This window comes from Citrus clementina, unplaced genomic scaffold, assembly GCF_000493195.1.
Source record: "Citrus clementina cultivar Clemenules unplaced genomic scaffold, Citrus_clementina_v1.0 scaffold_3, whole genome shotgun sequence".
Taxonomy (NCBI): Eukaryota; Viridiplantae; Streptophyta; class Magnoliopsida; order Sapindales; family Rutaceae; genus Citrus; species Citrus x clementina.
Window position 1 is genome coordinate 41,867,395 of NW_006262339.1, and position 22,122 is coordinate 41,889,516.

Genomic DNA, 22,122 nt, shown 5'->3' on the forward strand with positions numbered 1-22,122 from the left:
TTGTATGCTATTTACCAAACTGAAAGAAAAGAGGGGGCCAAAAAAAAAAAAAAAAAAAAGGAGAAAAGGAAAAGAGTTCCGGCAATTTTGTTTTGACGTGCAACCTTTCTCTTAGCTGAATTTTCATCAAACTTCTGTGCTAACTAGTGAAATATTGATGACTCGATGTTACTTGCTTTTCTTCAACAACGATGTTTCTCTTGGTGGTGAAAAGTGAAAATTTTCAACATCAACGTATGATGTATATACCTGTACGAGTAGCTAGATTCTGTTGGATGTGCTGCTGGATTTTCATTCAGGGGCTTGGTACTGTTCCCACAGCTGAGCAGGGTCAGGGCTTGCTATCTGTTCATTTTGATATCTCTGAAGCTCTTGAATGCGAGCTGGGATTGTTGAATCAAATCGAGGGTGCAGAGGGTTCTCTGCATAAGCTACGTAGTAAGCTGAAACACATGCTAGTGGCCATGCTGTAGCTGTACGGAACTGAAAAAACAGCAAAGAATACCAAAGTTAGTTTCTCAGGTTTGGAGATGAGGTATTCTCAGGTTTGAAAATGAGATATGTTTACAATTCTCCGAAAGATCTGTAGTTTTACCATGAAATAGCCAATGAGGAAAGCATAGATAGACACTTCTGTAGCATATCTCTTATGAACAGCCAGTGCCCAGGTTCCTCCGACTAAGGCGCTCACAGCACCACCTGCCACCCCACTGAAGAAACAGAATGCTCCCGTGAGATCCGAGTTTATCAGAGTTTCCATCCCTGCCCTCTTGAACATTTCCCATGTATCAACAGATGCCTGGATAAAGCCCTTATTATAAACTCCTACATGTACAAAACCCCATCTATTTCCATGCGCTGCAAGAGTTGAAGCAACAGCTGAATAACAATCGGCACACGAGAACAGGAACTCGTCTCTTTCTCCTGCAATCGCATTGATGGTTCGTGCTGAACCCCATATGCTTCCAAAGATTGGCACGAACACTGAGCCAATGTACACACTACCCATCAAGTACTTGATTGTGTCGCGAAAAGCAATTTCTGTCTCCATATCTGCGCCGTATGCGAAGTGTATGTACTTGACCCGTGAGATTGTAACTAGCAGTACATTTTTTATCACGTGCATACTCCAGGCCAAGCTGAGCAAAATCACCACTATGAACAAGATGTCTAAGGTAGTTCCTATTGCAGTTGCTCCTCCAATCCCAGAAACCAAGAAAGAGGAATATACAGCGCTGAGAATGATCGAAAGAGTGACCAAAATCGCAGTTCTAGCTGGAGGGAAAGCTGCGGAGACTGATAAGATTTTGCCGGCATATTCAAATCTGGGATTTACCCAACAAGTGTAGATGGATTGAATGACGCCAGAAATGATAGCAACAGCACCTGTTGATAAACTTGCAGCAGAGTTAATTAACAAAAGCAGTATGCCAAACGCACAAGTCATCAAGGGGCCAAGCCAGAAGCATATTCTCATGGCTTTTGAAGGTTTGCTTTGAGTCATCCATTGCCAAGCCAAAGAAAGAATTCCAGCACTTGCTGCGGAAGCAAGCAGTGGAGGGTACCATTTCTTCGGTTGGAAATGGTGCTTCCCAGACAAAACAACACCGCGGATTGCTAAGAAGATTGTTAAGACTGCGATTAAGATGAAGTGAAGGTAGAAAAGGAACTGAAAGAGCTTTCTCAGGAATTGACCCGCCACGGTTGCTTCAATCCGCGGGGAGCTTGATTCTTGAACCTGTGATCAAAAAACAAGAAATTGAGGAGCAAGAAAACAGAGTAACAGCAAATGAGAAAATGTGATGAGCTCACTGTGTTTGTGGCAGTGGATGAAGCCCTTTGTTCTTGAATTGTTGTTATATTGAAGCTCTGCTTCCGCATTTCTTGTATCTTCACTTATGACTCACTTTCTTGGCTCCCAAGATTGAGAAAAAGTCGCATGGAGAAATTTTCCAGCAGCCACAAATTTTAATTATAGACATCACTCAAAGACTTAACTTGCTCAAGTCTTCTTAGACTAATCATCCATCAGTCATCAACTTGCATGAACTGTTTTATTTTATTTTTTTATTTTTCTTATTTCTTTCAAGTTTCAATTTTCTTGACAAGGTGTTAATATTTTGGTTCTGCTGACGCAGAGCGATGATGCGGAAGAGATACATGTCAGCATCTTTGACGTGACCAAGGGGGTAGTCCTCGTGATGTTACTTTGGTTTCTAGACTGAAACTGCTCTTCATCGGTGGTTCAAGAACATAAATTAAAATAAAATACCTGTTACTCGTTTGTTCAACTGCTAACTAATTTTACTTTCATTTTTTTTTTATTTTTTAAAGTCTTTGCTGATCAGTATCTGTATAAAACCTTCAATCAGATTTTTATTTTAATAATAAAATTAGTCATTTAATTAATCGAATTCACCTGAAAGTCCAATTCACGTTGGCTTGGATTCCAACAACTTACAATGACTGGTCTTTTATAGAATTTTTTGATCAACTTCATCTCAATCCGATCTCATTGGTCCAACCATATCGGCATTAATGCCTCCAATTTTATTATAATTATGTAACTAAGAGTTCTTGAGAGAAAAATGTCCCCAAGTTAACTAAATAAGTGAGCTTTTTAAAATAATAATAATAATAATAATAATGGGCATCTACTACTAATTTTTTAAGATTGAGGCTTCAAATTTTTCAGTGTGTTGCGGTAGTAGTAGTGTTGGGTAGCTGCCAAACATTTCTCCAATTTAATAAAATTAAAGACAACAAAAAATAAAATAAAATAAATAATCTAAACCTAAATGTATCAACTTGTGTAAGGTTTGCTTGTTGTCTGGGACTTGTGACGTGGCTGCCACGTTGTGACATCTTCTTCTTAGAGTGGTTGAGGGGTTTGAAAGGCATAATTTAATTGATTTAAAAACTTAAGTTGGAGTGGGTGAATGTGAAATAGAATGGCCATGAATCATGTGCAACACCACAATGATAACAAACACAACGACTGACACTTGGGGCCATTTTAACTTAAATGCACCGCATCTTCTTGTTCAAAACTTCTAGTTACTCAAAAAGTTGGAATTGTTTAACTCACCCCAAAAAAAAAAAAAAATTCTATAATACATGCTACAATACTAGAACCCAATCTATGTACTTAAGTCTCAATTGACGTGGTAATTCATATATAATTGAGACATTGTATTAAATATAAGGATTTTATTAAGTTATAATTAATGAATTTACCGTCTTTATAAGATGGTAGTGAATTCCACTAGCATGTCACAAATTTTTACATGTTTTATAATAGTTGTAAGTTACATTGAATGTAACTTAACAAAATCTTAAATATAAATATTTAATGTGATTAGAGAATAATCTACTTTAGAATTACAAATGAATTATTACGTCAGTTAAAACTTAAAAAATAAAATTCTTAATATTATTCTAACATGTATAATCTACTCACCAAATAAAACAAAACAAAACAAAACAAAAAATCATTACAACAAAAAAAAAAAGCATTTAACTTAAGTCGCTTTCTTAAACTGAGGTTCATTCACAAACAAAAATATCCAACATGAAAATTATAAAAAGCCATTAATAAAGTAATGTGGATTTTCACCCTCTTATATGTACAACGTTGTCGAACTTGTGGCGTATAGTTCGTAGATACAAGTTTACTATTTTATTAAATATACTTATATACATTATTTTTTTTTAAAAAAAAATTATTTGATCGATTAATAAGAAACAATCATGTAGGTTCTTCATAGGTTTCACTAATTTTTATTTGGCAATACCTATCTTACATGTAATGTAAGATACACCCTTACACACGAACAATATATGCGTGGGGCTCATACACTATTTATGTGTGAGGGTGTATCTTATATTAAATGTAAGATATGAGCATCCTTTTTATATTAAAATAAATATTTATATCTCCGTAGGACCCACTTGACTTACCCAACTGAATGTTCTTTTTATTAGTCAATCTCGCCACCTCAGGCACTGAGTTAGGGAGACTTGACCCAAACGCGAGTTTTTATCGTGACGTTCATTCTTGTGGATAATGTTTAACATTAATGCAAGATTGTAAGTCTAGGTCAATTGGCAAATTAATTTTTCAAAGAGTAGTGCTATTAACACCCCTTCTTTATTCTTATAACACCCTATTTCTCGAGGTAATTACATTTAAAGATAAAAATATAATTTTAATTTTAAACACATATATTGTTTGAGAAATTCTAAAATATATTAGAGATACCGTATCAATTATATAACAAGCACCTCATACTATGACATGTATGTATTTATTTTAAAATTTCATCATATCAATTGTGATTATATTAAAACCCAAATACACGTATTATATATGCATTAATTGATTGTATTACCTTTGTTGTATTCTACAATTTATTCTATATTTTTTTTTCTTCATACTCATTAACAAACCCACGCATTATATCGTCTGTTTTATTTTCAAACTCTTTGAATATATCAACAAATCATTTATTTATGTTTTTTCCACTTGTCAATCTTCATCTATCTAATGATTAAGTTGAAAGAATCTTTCTTTTCTTTAGAAATTCATTATTCTCTCTTTCTCTCTCTTTTTGAAAATTTTAAATTAAGATATAAATATGTTTATTTTAAATCAACAATTAGCATTATAAGATTTATCACATAGAATTATTTTTTTTGTGTGTGGAGGGTTGATCAACAACACCGGAAAAGAAAACTAAAAAAAGTAAAGACTTCATTTGTTTTAGGAGAGAGACAACTTGAACAAAAAATGAACAATAGATGAGACTTAGGACAAAAAGGGTATTTTTGATATTAAAATAACTATAGCTGAAAACAGGGGTTTCCAAAGGGTGTGAGAAGCCGCACTACTTTATAAATTCAGGCCTCCCTCCTAACTTGAATATTTTACTATTTGGGCCAGAGTTTTGATTAATCTAGCCCATGGGCCCAAAATGAAAAATTTCATTAAGCACACTAGTTGTAATATTTTTCATTTCTCCAGTCTGCACCCTCTTCGGTAGTCATCAGTATCAACACCAGCCGTCGGTCCTTACTTTTACCTCCGGTAATATGCTTGTTGCTGTTTTTGTTTATTTTATATTTTTTTTGTATATGCTAAAACCCTATTGGACTCCTTTAACTTTCAATTATAACCGCTTTTGTTTTAAGGAGAACGAAAAAAAGACTAAAAAAAATTTAATAACTTTTCTGGAGTTTTTTTTTCGTTTATTAACAAATATGGAGAATTTGTTCATTTATAATTTTTTTTATTTTTACATTTAGTTTCTTTATTATTTGAGTAAGTTGTGTTTTTGTGCTGTTACGTTCTGAATGTTAGTTTTTTAAGTTCATCTAAAACCCTTAAACCCTTTTTTTTTTCTTTTTTCTTTTTTTTCAATGAAAATTTCAATTAATTGTCTGGTATTTTAGGTTATTCAATAGCATAAAGGGTACTGGAATGGCCTGTTTTCGAAGTGCAAAGCATCCATTTAGGATTTTCTTCTACAACAGACTCATTGCTGCCACAAACAGTAAAAATGGATACTCTACTTGTGCAAGCAAAGGGACTCCGGTTTATCAAGCTAGGCAGATCAAGGACTTATTCTCATTCAAATACCTGAACCCAAAATCCTCTTTTGCTTTAATTTCAAGAAACTTCAGTGATCAAGCTCCTGCGGCTACGGAGCAAGTGAATCTCATTAAGCAGTTAAGGGAACAAACAAGTGCTCCAATGAAGGATGTCAAGTTGGCTCTTGTTGATTGCGATTGGGATATTGGTAATAATTAAACCATTCTTCCTTTTTGAGTTTTCATGGGCTGGTTTGTGTCCGAGTTTTGACTTTGATGATGTTATGATCCTGTGCAGAGGCTGCACTGAAGGAATTGAGGAAACGAGGGAAAGTTCTGGCGTCAAAGAAGTCGTCTCGAACTGCCACTGAGGGCTTACTTGCTTTAGCGCAGAATGAGAGCAAGGCTGCTGTTATTGAGCTTAATTGTGAGACCGATTTTGTTTCCAGGAATGAGATATTTCAGTACTTGGTTAGTGTTACCATTTTTATTTTCTTCACCTTTTCATTTCAATCGGCACTTCTCTTTTCCTGTCATTCATTTTCTGAGATCATACTTCATCCATTTTTCTGTTTTTTTACCCCCTGCAGGCCTTAGCTTTGGCAAAGCAAGCTTTGGTGGCTGAGAATGTTTCACAGCCAGTATCTGGGCTCTTTCCTGTTGGTCCTGAGTATTTGGAGGTGAGAAGTTAATGTATTTAATCCAATTGTGTTATTGTTGGTGGCTATTCATTTTTCTCTAATTTGTGGCGAACAGTTTATTCAATATCTTTTGGTATCAATTTTTGCTGTTATCATGAGCATTGACATTTGAAGGACCTTATCTGGAGCTGTTAACTGGGTCTGCCTCAGAGTCTCAATAAACATTCACAATTTCATTTTTATTTCTGGATTCAGATGCCTTTGTACATGGTTCAAATTGAATTCAAGATTGCAATTGTTTTGTGAGTTTAATCTAAGTCAATTGTTCTTATTTGACTGCCAGGGCTTGAAGTTGAATCTTGATCATCCAAAAATAGGTGGAGAAACAACTGTCCAGAATGCAATTACTGAAGTAGCTGCAATTATGGGGGAGAATGTAAAACTTAGGAGGGGTTTTTTACTATCTGCATCTTCACCTGGGGTTGTTTCTACCTACCTCCACACAAGCCCTCAATCAGGTATTTTGCTTAAACTTCTTTAATCCCTTTCTTCATGGTTAATGTACTTGCATTCATATTTGAAATGATTTAGGCCTTACAATACTATATAACCCACATTTTTAGATACTATCTTTAAGCTAAGTTGCCTACATTTTGCTGGTCACCATTAATTGTTTGATGTGGATGTAGGTTTGGGTCGTATTGCTGGACTTCTATCTCTTGAAGTAGAGGACGGAAGTTCATCATTCGATCCATTAAAGCGTGTAGGATCAGAATTGGCAATGCATATAGTTGCTCAAAAGCCATTATTCTTGACAAAGGAGCTTGTTTCTGCTGATGCATTAGAGAATGAACGTGAAATTCTTAAATCTCAGGTATTTGGAAATCCATTGGAGATTCTGCCTATGTTGTGTTATTGAACATTGGAGCTTTCTTCCCTAATATCTACAATCCATTTGTTTCCTTGATATCCGTCCCTTATAGTTACACTAAGCTTATAAGCCATCTTAGTATCTGTTCACCTTTGGACGAAGTAATGGAGGAATAATATCGAGCATCAATTGGGGTTATTTTTTGTTGCTTCAAGGAAATACTTGGTGCTTGTAATTGCTAAACAATCCAGGATATGCACCCATTAAGTGCACATAGTTGAAATGAGATAATGATATGGACAATGGCAAGTTAGTAAACAGGTATTTGTTCTTTTTGTAATGGATAGAATTTTTTTTTTGTTATGGTTAGAGTTGCAATAGATTGAGGAGAGAATGAGGAAATCACTTATTCTAAATCCCATGAAAAGGGGTGGGTAGGGAGGTTGAGGAAGCATTTATGGCGGCCTCTTATTCAACAAAGATTGACAATGTCAATCCAGAATGATATCGGATTAGAATAATGGAAAATGTTGATTCAATAAATGTTACTGACTTGAAAGGAGACGGGCTGGGAAAAATTGTTTGTATTCTGGTTTCATGTAATAGTTTAGTGTAGTCATGTAAGCTTCTTCTTGGCAGTGTATATTCTTCTCTCTCATACATAATCAAATGACTTGCTAAACAAATTCATTTTGTGTTCCAAAATTTTAAATTATGGACTTGTCTTTGTTTGTCAGGCAGAGAGTACAGGGAAGTCTCCAATGGCGATAGAAAAAATGGTGGAAGGCCGTTTGCGTAAATACTATGAAGAAGTTGTTCTGATGGAACAGAAATTTGTCATGAACGATACTTTAAATATAAAGGTATGTGCAGGTCATCTTGTTATATTTTAGATTCCATTAGTAAATGTGCACGTTATCTTGTTATATTTGAGACTCCATTGTCCAATCGAAATTGTCTGTTGTTTGGTATTTCATCGTGTCAGTAGTAATATGTTGATGGATCTTTCAATTAGCATAATCCACCTTGAACTTTGTTTTTTGGGTGGTCTGCTGCTTTCGTTCAACCCTTGCGCAATTGTGTCAGGCACTGTAATGCACACTCATGGTCTATGTGTGTTTGCCTGCAAGGATGCAGGCCATGGTCACATGTATGCATACATGTTGGTTGTTTAGGAAATACACATATAGGTTGATTGCATTCGTGTAGGATTTATGAAATGTGGTTGTTGATTAATATTTTTTGCTATGTTCTGTAGACAATTCTGGATAATCTCTCCAAGGAAGTGGGCTCACCTGTGAAGATTGGGAGCTTTTTTAGAATGGAAGTTGGAGAGGGAATCCGGAGGTAGAGTTAACTTGTTGGTTTTCCCTTCCTTCCTCAGATGTTTTTTGGTAGGTAAATTGTCTGGCATTAAAAAGACTTAAAAACAGTGGCTTGCTCTCCCTGCCCCTTAAACTTACCAAACTAGTCATTCCCTGACTTTAGCACAATTTTTAAGGTTTTTCCAGCAAGGAAGCTGGCATCTTTTTGGTTACTGTAAGTCCGAGAGTGCTATGATATAGTACACATATAATTGATATGGTGTCAATATGTACTGTTTATCGGTTTTGTTGTTTCAACAATGCTTTATATTTTAGTGACTGAGGTGTGTTTTTTTTGTGATAGAGCGGCAATATCTATGTAAATATTTTAAGTCCTTTTCTAGTTCATTCTAAGAATGACTGTTCCACACATTTTTAGCAAGCTTGCTGGTGTATGATATGCATGTATCTTATATTAGTGGGATTCGTCAGTTTTGTTTCTATAATCCTATAACACTAAGTTACAAGTGAGGTCTGATAATAAATTTATTTTGTTTTGTAAATTATCCTGTTTGAGGCATTGTTTACTTTCAACTTGTACCAAATACAGCATCCATCTTATGTTTGTCCCGTACCACCCTTAATTTGCAGGGTAGAAGCATCAAATACTGATGAACCTGTAGCTCAGGCGGCATAATTACTGGCTCTTTGTTCGGTAAACATATAAAGGTAGAGGTTAGTCTAAAGGTTTTGTTCTGGGGAGAACCGAAACTGGAGCATTTTTGTAACTTTAATGATTCTATACTGTATTATGGTTATGAAACGTTTTTATTTTTCCCTTATTTAATTGACATATGTATTTTCAAAACCAATAATAAGGTGATTTTCGAATTACCCTTTGTAGTTAGTTTTGCTTAAGAATTAGAAGTACTACATAGTTTTTCCTGTACTTGAGTCTTGAGCTGGCATAGGTGGTGGAATCCTTTTACCTCACAATTTCTCGTGGTTGACAGACTTGATTGAAGTTTTAGGTATGGACCAAACTCATATAGAAGACCTTAAACAAAAGTAACCCAAGAGCGCCAACATTGCCAATCTTCCATTCTTCAGTTCTTTCAGCTTCAAATCCTTCATTGGAATTAAGCTTTCCTTCCCGAGAATCTCAGCCTCTCGGGTGCAATGGCTCCGGCTGCTCCGAACATGGCGAAAGATCAATTATGATCTCACCGGAGGCAAAGCCATTTAGGCTAACATGAACACATTTTTAATCTTTCCCTTGTTATAGTTTTGAAAGAGAAGGAAAAGAAATCACACATTTTAATTACATCCACATGATCTATTTGAGCATGTACTTCTTGTTGGAAGAATACAAATAACCAACATCAAGTCTCAATCAAAGGAAAAGGGGGCAACATCTTGGAGGATATTTCAAGAACTTCAATTATCCTAGAGAAATTTCTTTTTTTATTTTTTTAATTATTACAATATGCGGGCTAAATGATCTAAAATATGTGAACTAATGCGTACATATTTTTAGTTAGTTCGAAGGTATGCTCTAAGAATAAATTTGAAAAAAAAGTTTTGTGAAAGCTTGAACCCACATGCTCAATATAGTTGAGAGATAACGACAATAAAGCCTATTGGTATCTCCTTATTTTATGACTATGACTTTTCACACCCCTCAAAATTCCAAAACACCTTTTTAATTGAAACTATTTAAATAACCAAAAACAAATTAATACATTTTTTTTCATTTTAAATGGAAATTCAATTAAAACGAAAGTTTTGTTTAAATTTTTTTTTACACCCATCCTATTTCATTATATAGTATTTATATTTAAAATATTCAATTAAAACCTTAAACGATTAAATTTTTTTTTACACCCATCCTATTTCATTATCTAGTATTTATATTTAAAATATTCAATTAAAACCTTAAACGATTAAATATTTTAATTGAAAAATATTTATTTCTTGAGAAATTAGGATTATGGAGATAGTAACTATATAATAAGAATAAATAATTTAAGATTTTATTTGTTTTATAACTAAAAACTTGAGAGACATATTCTTTTCTTAGAGTGAAATTTAATGAAAAAACGTTTATTTTAATAAATGGTTAATATTTTATAAATTAAACTGAAATATTTTAAGAAATAAAATTTAGAAGGAGAGTTATAAAATTTTTAGAGGGGGTGTTAAAGCAATAAAGCTCCACTCCTACTTTATTTCCACAAAAGCCCAATCCAACACTGATCTTTCCTTCTCTAAAACTATAGGCAATATAGCAAACTTCAACCTCCATAAAGTGCCAAAAATTTCCCAACTAAAAATTGAGATGGTGACTCTTGGGAGTCCTTCAATTCAAAGCAAGGAACCCTCCAAACTCCAAAAAGAGCCAAAGATCTAAATCTAAATCTAATCAACTCCACCACACACTTCCCTAATGCCATTATTATTATTATTATTATTTTTTGGTATAACCTCCTTCTCACTCAACCCAAAGGCCAAAACTCTCTTCACTTTTAACCACTTAAACTACCTCCAGCCTTTCAACTTCTCTCAAATTGTTTCCTTAAGAAAATGGGGATCAAAGTTTTTGTGACTTTGTTCATGTTAACTTCAGTCTTCTTATGCTTTGTTTACATTTCAACCCCAGCAAAACGATTCACTTCCTTGTACAAATTCAACCCAATCATCATGACCTCGAACAAAATCACACTCAAATCCAACAACTCCTCATATCCAGTAACATTTGCATACCTGCTTTCAGCATCAAAAGGTGACACAATCAAGCTGAAGAGAGCCTTGCTTGCTCTTTACCATCCTGGAAACCACTATCTTATTCACATGGACAGAGAAGCCCCAGAGAAAGAGCAGAGAGAGATTGCTGAGTTTGTGGCAAATGAACCTGTTTTCAGAATGGTGAACAATGTTTATATTGTTGGCAAACCAAATTTGGTCACTTACAGAGGCCCCACTATGCTCGCTACAACTCTCCATGCAATTGCCATGCTCTTGAGGTGCTGCAAATGGGATTGGTTTATTAATCTTAGTGCTTCTGATTATCCCTTGGTAACTCAAGATGGTATGGTGAGTGGCCTTAAGTTCTTTTTTCAGCTTCTTAGCGTATAGTATTATCGTCGTCGTCGTCGTCAATATTATTATTATTATTATTATTGCTTAATTTTGTGACATATAATTTCTGGGGTTTTCAGATCTGATTGAAGCATTTTCTGACTTGCCAAGAGATCTCAATTTCATACAGCATAGCAGTCACTTGGGTTGGAAAATGTAAGAGTACTCAAGACATTATTATTATTATTATTACTAATGGGTTTTTTCTATTTGTTTTCTTAAAAAGAAAAATTAAATGTTGTTAGAATTTTCAGGAATAAGAGAGCAAAGCCAATAATAATAGATCCAGGGCTTTATAGCCTCAACAAATCAGAGATCTGGTGGGTGATTAAACAAAGGAGTATTCCTTCTGCTTTCAAGCTCTATACAGGTTTTACAACTTTCCCCAATATTCTTCTTTATATAATTTTTTTTTCCTTTCACTGTCTCAAATAAAAAGATGGCCATATATATCATCTTCACATGATTCCATACACACTAAGCTTCAACACTTTATTATTTTAGATAAAAAAAAGAAAAGAAAAGAGAGATTTTTAACTTATCACTTTTGCATGTGAACTTCTGAACAAGTGAAGAAGACACGCACCCAAAGGAACACGGTACATGTTCTTTTAAAGCTTTTGAAGTGGAATAAATTATATTTTTCGGTGGGGTATTTTGGACAGGGGACCCTGTGTTCAACATAGTTGATATCTTCTTGTGTTTCCAAATTTTTGTTCATTACATTTTTGTACAACCAAGTTGTCTTTTTCCTTGCGGCACCAGCTGCCATCAACAAGTCCTTCTCAACTTTTGTTTATATATTCTGGCTAAAAAGTATTTTCCTTTTTTTAAAATTTTCCTGGGGACACACTTATAAGCTTCTGACACTAGGAAAAATACATTATTTTCTGTAATTTTCTACTTATGGACATCATAATCGTTATTTTGCTTGAGAGATGGTTGAGTGCGACCCTACACCTAATTGAAGCCAACATCGAGCAACTCTTTTGTAAGTTAGTAGTGTACTTGAAAGAAGAAAGAACGGTGTCACCGAGAAGCAAGGTCAATTAATCACTTATGATAAATTATTAGTTTCTTTAATATACCAACTTGATCTTAATACATTTTAAGGTTCCCAAAGCTTATTATTTATCAATAATACAGAAGGGGTGATTGTTTTTTATTAAACGCTTTTTAACCTGAATGGTTGTTCTAATGATTAGCCGCGAGCGTGGGATAAGTTATAAGCTTAGATGTTTAGAGACATAAGCTTTTACTAATAATCATAAAACACTACTTTCTAGTGATGCAAAGTAGTATACAGTGGAGATTAAAAATAAAAAAACTACCAAAATTAGATGTGTAATTTTGAACGAAGTCCAAAATGAAGCATTAATGTATTTTGTAGGTAATGTTGCGAAAATGGAGCATGTTTTTTTTTTTTTTTTGAAACTGATTAAGCATCAGTTGGTTACTGTATTACACAGAGATATATATACAACTGCTATGACAGCAGGTCATTACACTGATATTTACAATCATATATATATACATGAGACTTATATTATTACATTTTTATTTTATGAAGTACATGCACATCCAAATACCCCTCACAGAGGAGGGATGTCTCTACTCCACTCGCATTTCGCAAGGGAGAAAGACGTTATAAGAAGTCTCCACACAATTATGTTTAATTAAAGGAGGTTGAGTCCGTGGGGACTCGAACCATTGCCCTCATAATAATGCTTAACTTTGAGGGCAATGGTTCACCACTGGGCTACAAGCCCAAGTGGCGAAAATGGAGCATGTTAAACGTCCTTTTCAGTCCCCTGTTTTCTATATTTTTGCATGCCATATTTTAACCATCTCTTGGTAGGTAGCTGGTGGTTGTGAGCTGTAAATGATGCTATGTTTTTGACAATCTAATCAAACCTAACTATGTCGGCCCGACCATTTAATAAATTTAAGTTTGTGTGAAAGGAATTTAACTTTAGTATTTAAGAAGCCATATATGCTCACATGATGTTAGATAATGAACTGTGTGGTTTCAATTAAATTGGTAACAAAGGGGAAACAAAAGGTATTCAAAATTATATTAACCTAAGAACGACCTTTGAAATTGTTGAGCATCAGAATAACAAAATCCATAGTCCCACTTTAAGTTCTTTTTCTTCTTGTTCCTTCTTTAATGGTTAAAAAGTTTGTCATTTATTTAAAGCTTCACTTAAACCATTTACTAACTAGCCTTCAAGAAAGAGCAAAAGGATTTAGGAACCCTGCAAAATCTCAGATTTTGCACATGCCAAAGGTTGTTATGCCGACGTGGTTCCACGTGATTTCTTTCTCTTACGGGGCATTCTAGATTTTACAAAAGAAAGACAGCACTCACTTCTTAATTGTTTATGAAAGCCAGATGCTGAGCTGGGAGAGGCAACTAATTTGGAAGGCAAAATTAATTACCTTGTATTAAAAATCCGTTTGTTACGTACAAATAATTACATTAAAGTTCACATGCATCCATTTTTTCACCGAGAAGAACAGCATTTGCATTTTGTGTTGATTTCACGATCCAAAAATAATGTTATATTTCTGATGAATCTGCAGGTTCAGCTTGGACAATATTATCAAGACCATTTGCTGAGTACTGCATAATGGGTTGGGACAATTTGCCCAGGTCTCTCCTACTTTACTACACCAACTTTGTATCTTCTCCTGAAGGATATTTCCAGACGGTTATCTGCAACTCTGAGGACTACAAAAACACCACGGCGAACCACGACCTTCATTACATTACTTGGGATACGCCTCCGAAGCAGCATCCCAGGTCCCTCGGGCTCAAAGATTTCCGAAGAATGGTCCTGAGCAGCCGCCCGTTTGCCAGAAAGTTCAAGAAGAACAGCCCAGTTCTTGACAAAATTGATCGCGATCTCCTGAAGAGGCACCGGAGGAGATACACCTACGGGGGTTGGTGTTCGGAGAGCGAAAGAGATCAGGCATGCTCCGGTTTCCAAAGTGAGAGTTATGGTGTTTTGAGACCTGGTCCGGGGTCTAGGAGGTTGAAAAATTTACTAACAAAGCTTATTTCAGCTAGGAATTTTACAAAGAGGCAATGTAGATAAATTAAATTCGTTAAATTTTTTTTAAAAAATAAATCTCACGCATGTACTGTCATAATTGGTTTGGAATCAGTAATGACTGTTTAAAATGTGTATGGAAGGCGATATGAATGCATTGATATTCATATTATTTGATCTATTGACGATAATATTGCATATTAATTGTCGAGAGACGACGAAGAATGTCTGCAAGTGGGAGAACCGAATAATTAATGAAGAAAAAAAAGTTGGTGAGAGAGAGAAGAAAGTAGAAAGTGAAATTATTTCTTGAAAAATATTTTATGAATTTATTTCAAAGAACATCCAAAACATGTTTTACTTGTTTTCTCAATTATAACTATCAAGTGGACTCTGTTTTACATGTTTTACAATTCATATTTTATAAATTGGCCCCCGAATATGTATCAAATTAAATTTTTGAAAGCAAAAAATGAAAATAGGTGTTATAAAACAATACCGAACGGGCTTGATCTTCAGCTCCCGATTTCTTGTGATTCAATTATGCTAGTTCGTCCGCTCCTCTTTATATTGATATTGATATTACTTTGATCCATTAAATGATAATATTGGATATTAATTGCTGAGAAAAAAAAATTGAGGTCTTTAGAGTGATAAAAAGTCATTTGAGGCACGAGACATGAGGAAGAATGCGAGATGAAAGTTGAGAGATGACGAAGAAGAAGTTGGTGAGGGAGGAAAGAAAGTAGAAAGTGAAATTATTTATTGGAAAGTATTTTATGAATTTATTTTTTTAAGTATTTTATAATTTGTTTCGAAGAATACCAAAACATGTTTAATTTGTTTTCTCAATTACAACTATTAAGTGGACTTTGATTTGCATATTTTACCATTCATATTTTAAGAACTACCCACTGAATCACATTAAAATTTTGAAAAAAAAAAATGAAAACAGGTGTTATAAAAAAAAAAAAAAAATACCGAAGAGGCTTATTAATCTTCAGCTCCCGATTGCTTGCAATTCAATTATGCTAGTTCGTCCGCTCCACTTAACGGTCACATTCCCCATTTGTGTTATCAATAAACACTTTACTTTTAAATGCATGTAACGAGAAAAAAGTTCAATGCCCCACAGACAACAATCACCAACGGTCACTTTTTCCACTTTGTTCCAATTTCAAGAAGATCTTTTTTAAACCTCACTATTATTCTTTCATTAACCCAAAAAAGAATCCCATTACTTAAACATTAAGACAATATTTTATATTAAATAACCCCCCCAAAAAAAAATCCATCACATAACCTAATTAACTGTGCCACGAGCCGTGAGTTTTAGAGAATTTGATCAGAAAGAGACGGCAGTCGCCGTACAAAGTTGACGGGAACAGACGGCATGTCGCCTCGAAACCTCGGATGACGCAAGTAATAAAATCCAGAACCGAGGACGAACAGCTTAAACGGCACCGCATAAAACACCAAAGAAGCTACTAAGCAAAGCACCACAAAAATCCACGTGGCTCGTGGGTCCCTCCAGTTAAACAATGCCTCCAATCTCTCCCCTTGTGCTGCCACGTCACCTAATAAGGTCTGGGCCCTCCCTGCCAATGCCCTTAACCGGTCGTATCGGATACGGACTACTTCGGAGGGCCGCGATGTGGGGAACCCATCGAATTCCTCATCAAGCTCATCAGGGCCAACCACGTCTACGTAAGAGAGCCTTGGGTCCATGTTTTGTGGGACCCTTTGGCGGTAACGAAATCTCAACGCTACGATCAAGAAGGCGTACATGAATACGGTGGGGAGCACTAGATGTGGACACAACACGACTGCAACCAGCAGCACGTGCACTAAAATTGTAGTGGGTGTGTGTGCCCACGTGCGTATCCCGTCCAACCAACGCGCCAAAGTTGCGGCACGCGTCAAACAGCCCACGACCCGGAACCAATTAGCCTTGCTTCTCCTCATGCTCCACACGTGTGTGTCTGTATCCAACATGAATTGAACAACTTCCTGTCCCAACGGTGGCTCGGAGCGTGCGAGCCGAGCCGTGACTATACGCATAGCCGTGTGGCGCAGTATGTCTTGTTGAGCTGGACCCAGTGGGCGCACATAATGCATTCTCGGTAGCATTGGTGTTGCATATGCTTGAATCAAGTTTAGCCATGATGAACAAGTAAATCTAACAGCAATCTCAATCTCTCCCATCTTTTTGGCCCCACCTGGCAGCAATACAGTGAGGGAATATGAATTGAGATACACCCGATTTGTGTCAAGCGTCGACAGCCGTACACGTATTTTTCCCACTCTAACATCTTTCCCTGGCTTCCCTGCTTCATCACGCTTGTACCGTCCATTATCAAATACACCAATCGTGAGCACCGTACATGGATCATAGACATCCCAAGTGTACTGTTCATTCCACCGTGGATTAAATCGATCGAGGATCGTACGGGTACGGACCCATTTTGGCCCATACTTGGCCACCACATAAGCATCAGTAGTGCCACGTGTACCATCTTTAGTCTTCACAGGAAGCAGATTAGTGGCACCTCGAATACCCACCTCCAGTAAACCAATAGGAGACTTGGCTAACTGTTTAGCGGCGGCTCGAACATCACTAGTCACGTGAGCAGCCTCATCTAACACGTGGTAGCCACCTTCCAAACAGACTCGCAGGTGTATCCTCCCTGCGTACGGCCGTGTCTCATCACCAACCAAATTGAACCATCTTGATTTTGGCTCCGCTCGATCATCAATCCTACGTTCCACTGTTGACATTTGAATTCTGGCATGGCCCACAGAGCACCCATTGGTCACATCCTCAACAGTCACCACCAAAAACGGCTCAAACGGCTCAGCGGCAACAAAAACCAAATCCTCATTCCAAGTCGGGTTAGCGGAGCTGGATGGGGAAAGCCCCACAGAAGTCCGGCCCGTTTTGAAAAGTTGGGCTCCAAGCTGACCTTTGACATAGAGCTCAGGGCTCCTAACCTTAGGCTCGGATCCCGAACCAGGCTGCAAATCTTGGGTTTGGATAACCGTTAATCTCAAATACCAAAGCTTGGGCGAGAGGTACACCTTGGCTCGAGTCTCCGGTATCAACCCACCGGAATCCGATTGCCAGGCCTCCTGAAACGCTTCATCAGCCTGAGTCCCTATCCAAACGGCGAGCATAACGTCATTTCCCGGTAACTTCTCTGATTCCAAACTGTACCACTGTGGAGCTAAAGGACTATCCGGAGGCACCCTCTTGGGTACCTCCTGCAAATCAAACGACACCGTTCCCAAACAATTCTCAGTGCACTCTTCATTTTCTTTCTTCTCCTCGCTCCAAACTGAAACCTCAAGCGAGGTCGAATTCAAGCCTTCTTTATCAAATGCAAAAACCTGGTCCCAGTCTTTATCAGGCTGGCTTTTAGTTTTGATACTATGAGTACCAATCACCAGCTTAGCGTACAACGAGCCGTTAGATACGTTACCGGCTCGCTTAGCTTTGAGCACTCGAACATACAAAAACGGCATGCGATCAACAAGATCGTAAGCGCTGCGACTCCGATCGCTTGTTAGAGCCCGGAGCTCATGCTCGTTAAGGCGAAGCTCTTGAGTTTTTGTCTCCGTTACTGTGGTTTTATCTTTTGCATTGCTCGGTTTATCGCTTTGAGCTAAAGGAGGATTCTGCAACTCAACCGGTGTAGCCGCTACTGCCGCTGCCGCCGGAGGAGCCTCTGCTGGCTTAGGATTTGTATTCTCCTCCGGTGGTTTTTCTTCTTTAGGTTTTTCCTCCACTTTAGGTTTCTCTTCTTCTTTCTTCCCCTCCACCGTCGCTGGTTTCTCTTCTTTTTTCTCCTCTCCTACAGCTTTCTCCGGTGGCTTATCCTCCACCGCGGCCTCCGGCTTTGTCGCAGGTTCTGCAACAGCAGCAGCTTCCGGCGCGGGCGCCGGTGGATCCTCGTCTATATAATAAACCTTGAGCCCGATCTCTCCTTTAATCTGCGAAAAAACGCTCCTCTTCTCTAAGGGATGGTAAACCAAACTCTCGGATCCAACTTTCGCAAAAGTGCTTCCAGCAATTTTAACTTTTCCGAGAAAAGTGCTTCTCTTGCCAGTCTTCTTATCGTTGTAAAGATTTATCTCCAAGATTTCCGTAGGCATGGACTCCGCGTCGTGAACGAGAAACTCGAGCCTCTCGTCCCACTGCGGGTTGAGATCTCTGAACTTGGTCTTCGTTCTTCTTCTCTGTCCGTCGAAGTCCACTATCACATAGGCACTCGCCGTCCCTTGGCCATCTTTCGGCATCAAGTTCTTCGCGTTGCAGACCTCGACGATCAGCTTTCTATTGCAACTTTCCGCCATTGAGATCGAGATTCAAAGACGTTGAGATTATACAAAACTGATTTCTTGTTAGAGTTTTGAGTTGAGAGAAGGAAAGTGAATGAAAAGAAAGTGATGGCGTGTGTCTTGTCTGAAATGGAGGTAGAGAGGGACCGGTTGGGGAAATTAAAAAGGGGAGTGGGGGAGCGGGACACGTCGGAACGGACACGTAGGAAGAGCGTGAACACGTGGCGTAATCTTGGGGGTAGAGATTTTTGATTCGTACGGGGGCAGATAGGCAAGAGTAGCGTGGGTGAACCGGTGAGCAGCGCGCCTGGTGCTGACTCATGACTGCTGAGTGTATTTTTGGATAGCGGGACTTTCTGTAATGGGACCTGGTTTTGTGGTCATTTGCAATATTGCTATTATTCTTAGGATCGATCTAAGTTACGTTTATCGTGGTCATTTGCAGTGAAATGAATTCACCGTCCACCAGTGAAATGAATTCGCTCCAAGTTACGTTTATTTACACGTGATAATCATGAAAATGACAGGTTCAATCATGAATTCACCGTCCACCAGTTAATACTCGCGATAAATTGAATGGAAACCACAACAGCAGCACCAACTTTTTAATAAAGTAGTGTTATATATTTAAAATTTTTTATTTTAAAAATTTATCTTAAATAATGTGTTATTAAATGAGTGGTTGATAATTATTTATAAGATTCAGGTGAATTAATTGTATTATCTCACTAACTAATTGATAAATAATACATTATTTAGGATAATTTTTTAGAATAAAAAAATTAAGATGTGTAGCATTACTTTTTAACAAATCATCCTTTGCTTTTTGTCTTTTAATAATTTTCTTTTCTTTTAGGGTTAATTTGATAAAATACTTTTTTTTTTAATTCCTCTTCTCACAACTGTTAAAAAGAATCAAAGATATTGGTGTAAAAATTAAAAAAAAATTAGAAAAAGGACATTGTAACATAATTAACAGTTAGATTATCTTGAACATATTCCAAATAATAAGGATTAAATAAATACTTAAGAATTATAAAGATTAAGGGCTAATTTAGAATTACCTTTATAAGCCTTAATTTTGAAAAGGTAAAAGATAATTTTAGTATTTGGTAAATCTTTTTCAAAAGTAAATCACTCTATTACAGTAGATTATAAAAAGCAGGGAAGGAGAAATTTTTTCAAAATTTGATTTAGAAACTGACTTTTATACTTCATATAATTTCATATATGTCATCATATGTATTGAAAAAAGTTTAAAATTATTCTTACTAATTAAGAAATAAAATCATTAACTTTAAGAATATTATTGTTATTATCATTTATAATGAAACAGAATAACAAATAAAATTAATGATATAAAATATTTATTTTAGTTATATGTAAACAATAAAAAATTTATATATATATATACTTATTTATAAATATTTAAATAAATTTTATTCAACATTGTGTTTAATTCAGTTATTTATATTCTTACAGCAATTTATCAAATATATACGATAGTTTTAAAAACTTATAGTATTTTTAAAAATAAATTTTATTGAATATTTAACTGATTTTTTTCACAACTAATTATCTTTACAGTACAAATAACAATAATTATTTTAAAATTATAATATTATCAAATTGGCCCCAACAATAATTGCCGATTTTGAAGGGTAATAAGTTGCACAATGATCGTTGGTGTTTGGAGATGTCATTTGGGCAATTGCGTTAAACGAAAAGGGCAATTAACATAACGAGCTCTCAAGTTTAGAATTTTAAAACAAACAAAGAGAATATATAGATTAGAGATCAAGATTCTCATAACAAAAAATTCAGTTCAGTTTATTTGGCTGCTGGCTCTCCGAGCAACTTCATGTAAAAAGAAAGAGGAGGCACACAAGTGGCCACTTGCACTTCCCTGCCAAAGTGAACGTTTCTTTGTTCTTGTGCTTCTTTTAGGTCTGGTCACTCTTTACATATATATATTTAAAAAAAAAAATGATTTTAAAAACATGGTTTCCAGATTTGATCATGTTACAATATCAACCGCTCGATGTGTGTAAAATTATTTAAAAAATGCGCCATTTACAGTACGGGCACTGAATCCCTGATTAATATCATAATGCTGTCTTATAGTGGATGACTGTATCAAGCAGTATTTATCATATTATATATATATATAAAAAAAAGATAAAGTCGAATTTACAATGAAAGTTGGTTTTTTTCTTTTTAATTATTTATAAAATTTCCCCATTTATAAAATAAACTAAAAATAACACCAAATGCTGTTCTGTAGATTCTGTTCCTTGGCTATAAATAGTTTAATGTCACATGGGTGGTTTTATTTGGGATCTTTGTCGAGTTAGTAATGAATACTCAGGTTTAACATGCACGCATTTTTTTTATATTTGAGTCCTTTTTTTATTTTATTTTTATTTAGAAACGGAAAATCTCGTACGATGTTTCATTTTTTAACAATATTAATTATAAAATTGATGAGCCTTCTCGGTTAAGGGTGCATTTGGAATTGAGGTTCGTCAACTGTAATTTCTGAACTATAGTACTAAAGTGTTTAGTAAACAATAATTATTGTAATTTAAAAGTTGTACTGATGTGATTTTTTACTTGTATCATGAAAAATCTTTTATATCTTTAATAATTTTGTCAAAATTATTATTTAAAATTTATATTTACTACATATTACTAACTCTTGTTTCATAATTATAATTTTTTTTTCCACAATACACCTCAACCCCAAATGCACCCTAAATCTCAATTAATATATGTAAGATGCATGCTACTGGAGATTGAATAAGTGCTCCTATTTGAAAATTTGGAGGCTTTGAGCCCGTTATTAAGCTCCTAACATGTCGTTTGTAACTGTTGCGATGTCGTGTTGCTGGAGAGTGTTTATATTAATGTTCACTTCTTTGAAAAGTTTCTTTTCAACGTGGGAGGCACTTTCTATGTTTGTCTGTCGGACTCAAACGTATCATCTAATGTTATAAACAAAAGTTTCAAATCGTATTTCAAATCTCATGCTTCATCAAAAGTTTCAAACCACATATGTCCTTGTATTAATCTTTTAATACGATCTTTTAAACATAGTGATGATACAACTTTAAATTTTCTATAATATATATCGATGCGACATAATTAGTTATATTTTTAAATAAAACTCAAAAAAGGCACAATCT

At 35.7% G+C, this 22,122-nt stretch overlaps 4 protein-coding genes across 7 annotated transcripts; 2 read left to right on the forward strand and 2 right to left on the reverse strand.

Moving 5' to 3' along the window:
- Positions 1-84: 84 nt before the first annotated feature.
- On the reverse strand, positions 85-2,020 carry LOC18046277 (protein PNS1). Its single transcript, XM_024188940.1, has 3 exons — positions 1,813-2,020; positions 596-1,738; positions 85-483 (listed from the first exon to the last, which is right to left on the reverse strand). The coding sequence occupies exons 1-3, from the start codon at positions 1,879-1,881 to the stop codon at positions 292-294; spliced, it is 1,404 nt and encodes a 467-aa protein (XP_024044708.1). The 5' UTR covers positions 1,882-2,020; the 3' UTR covers positions 85-291.
- Positions 2,021-5,009: 2,989 nt separating this feature from the next.
- Positions 5,010-9,808, forward strand: LOC18046278 (elongation factor Ts, mitochondrial). 3 transcript variants are annotated; one of them, XM_024189798.1, is made up of 10 exons: positions 5,010-5,086; positions 5,452-5,798; positions 5,888-6,060; positions 6,180-6,269; positions 6,574-6,748; positions 6,920-7,104; positions 7,839-7,964; positions 8,360-8,448; positions 9,057-9,134; positions 9,419-9,808. In XM_024189798.1, exons 2-9 carry the CDS (start codon positions 5,480-5,482, stop codon positions 9,100-9,102), a joined length of 1,203 nt encoding a protein of 400 aa, XP_024045566.1. In that variant the 5' UTR covers positions 5,010-5,086; positions 5,452-5,479; the 3' UTR covers positions 9,103-9,134; positions 9,419-9,808. The 3 variants fall into 3 exon arrangements, with proteins under 3 accessions (XP_024045566.1, XP_024045567.1, XP_006443514.1); XM_024189799.1 differs by having other exon boundaries at positions 8,360-8,495; positions 9,057-9,808; XM_006443451.2 differs by having other exon boundaries at positions 9,057-9,808.
- An 876-nt stretch (positions 9,809-10,684) lies between these two features.
- On the forward strand, positions 10,685-14,747 carry LOC18046279 (beta-glucuronosyltransferase GlcAT14A). 2 transcript variants are annotated; one of them, XM_024189827.1, is made up of 5 exons: positions 10,685-11,493; positions 11,624-11,699; positions 11,798-11,913; positions 12,119-12,142; positions 14,130-14,747. In XM_024189827.1, the coding sequence occupies exons 1-5, from the start codon at positions 10,989-10,991 to the stop codon at positions 14,642-14,644; spliced, it is 1,236 nt and encodes a 411-aa protein (XP_024045595.1). In that variant the 5' UTR covers positions 10,685-10,988; the 3' UTR covers positions 14,645-14,747. The 2 variants fall into 2 exon arrangements, with proteins under 2 accessions (XP_024045595.1, XP_006443515.1); XM_006443452.2 differs by lacking the exon at positions 12,119-12,142 and having other exon boundaries at positions 10,688-11,493.
- Positions 14,748-15,734: 987 nt separating this feature from the next.
- Positions 15,735-19,123, reverse strand: LOC18046280 (protein QUIRKY). The gene has a single exon (XM_006443453.2). It carries the CDS (start codon positions 18,950-18,952, stop codon positions 15,932-15,934), a length of 3,021 nt encoding a protein of 1,006 aa, XP_006443516.1. The 5' UTR covers positions 18,953-19,123; the 3' UTR covers positions 15,735-15,931.
- Between the last annotated feature and the right edge of the window lie 2,999 nt (positions 19,124-22,122).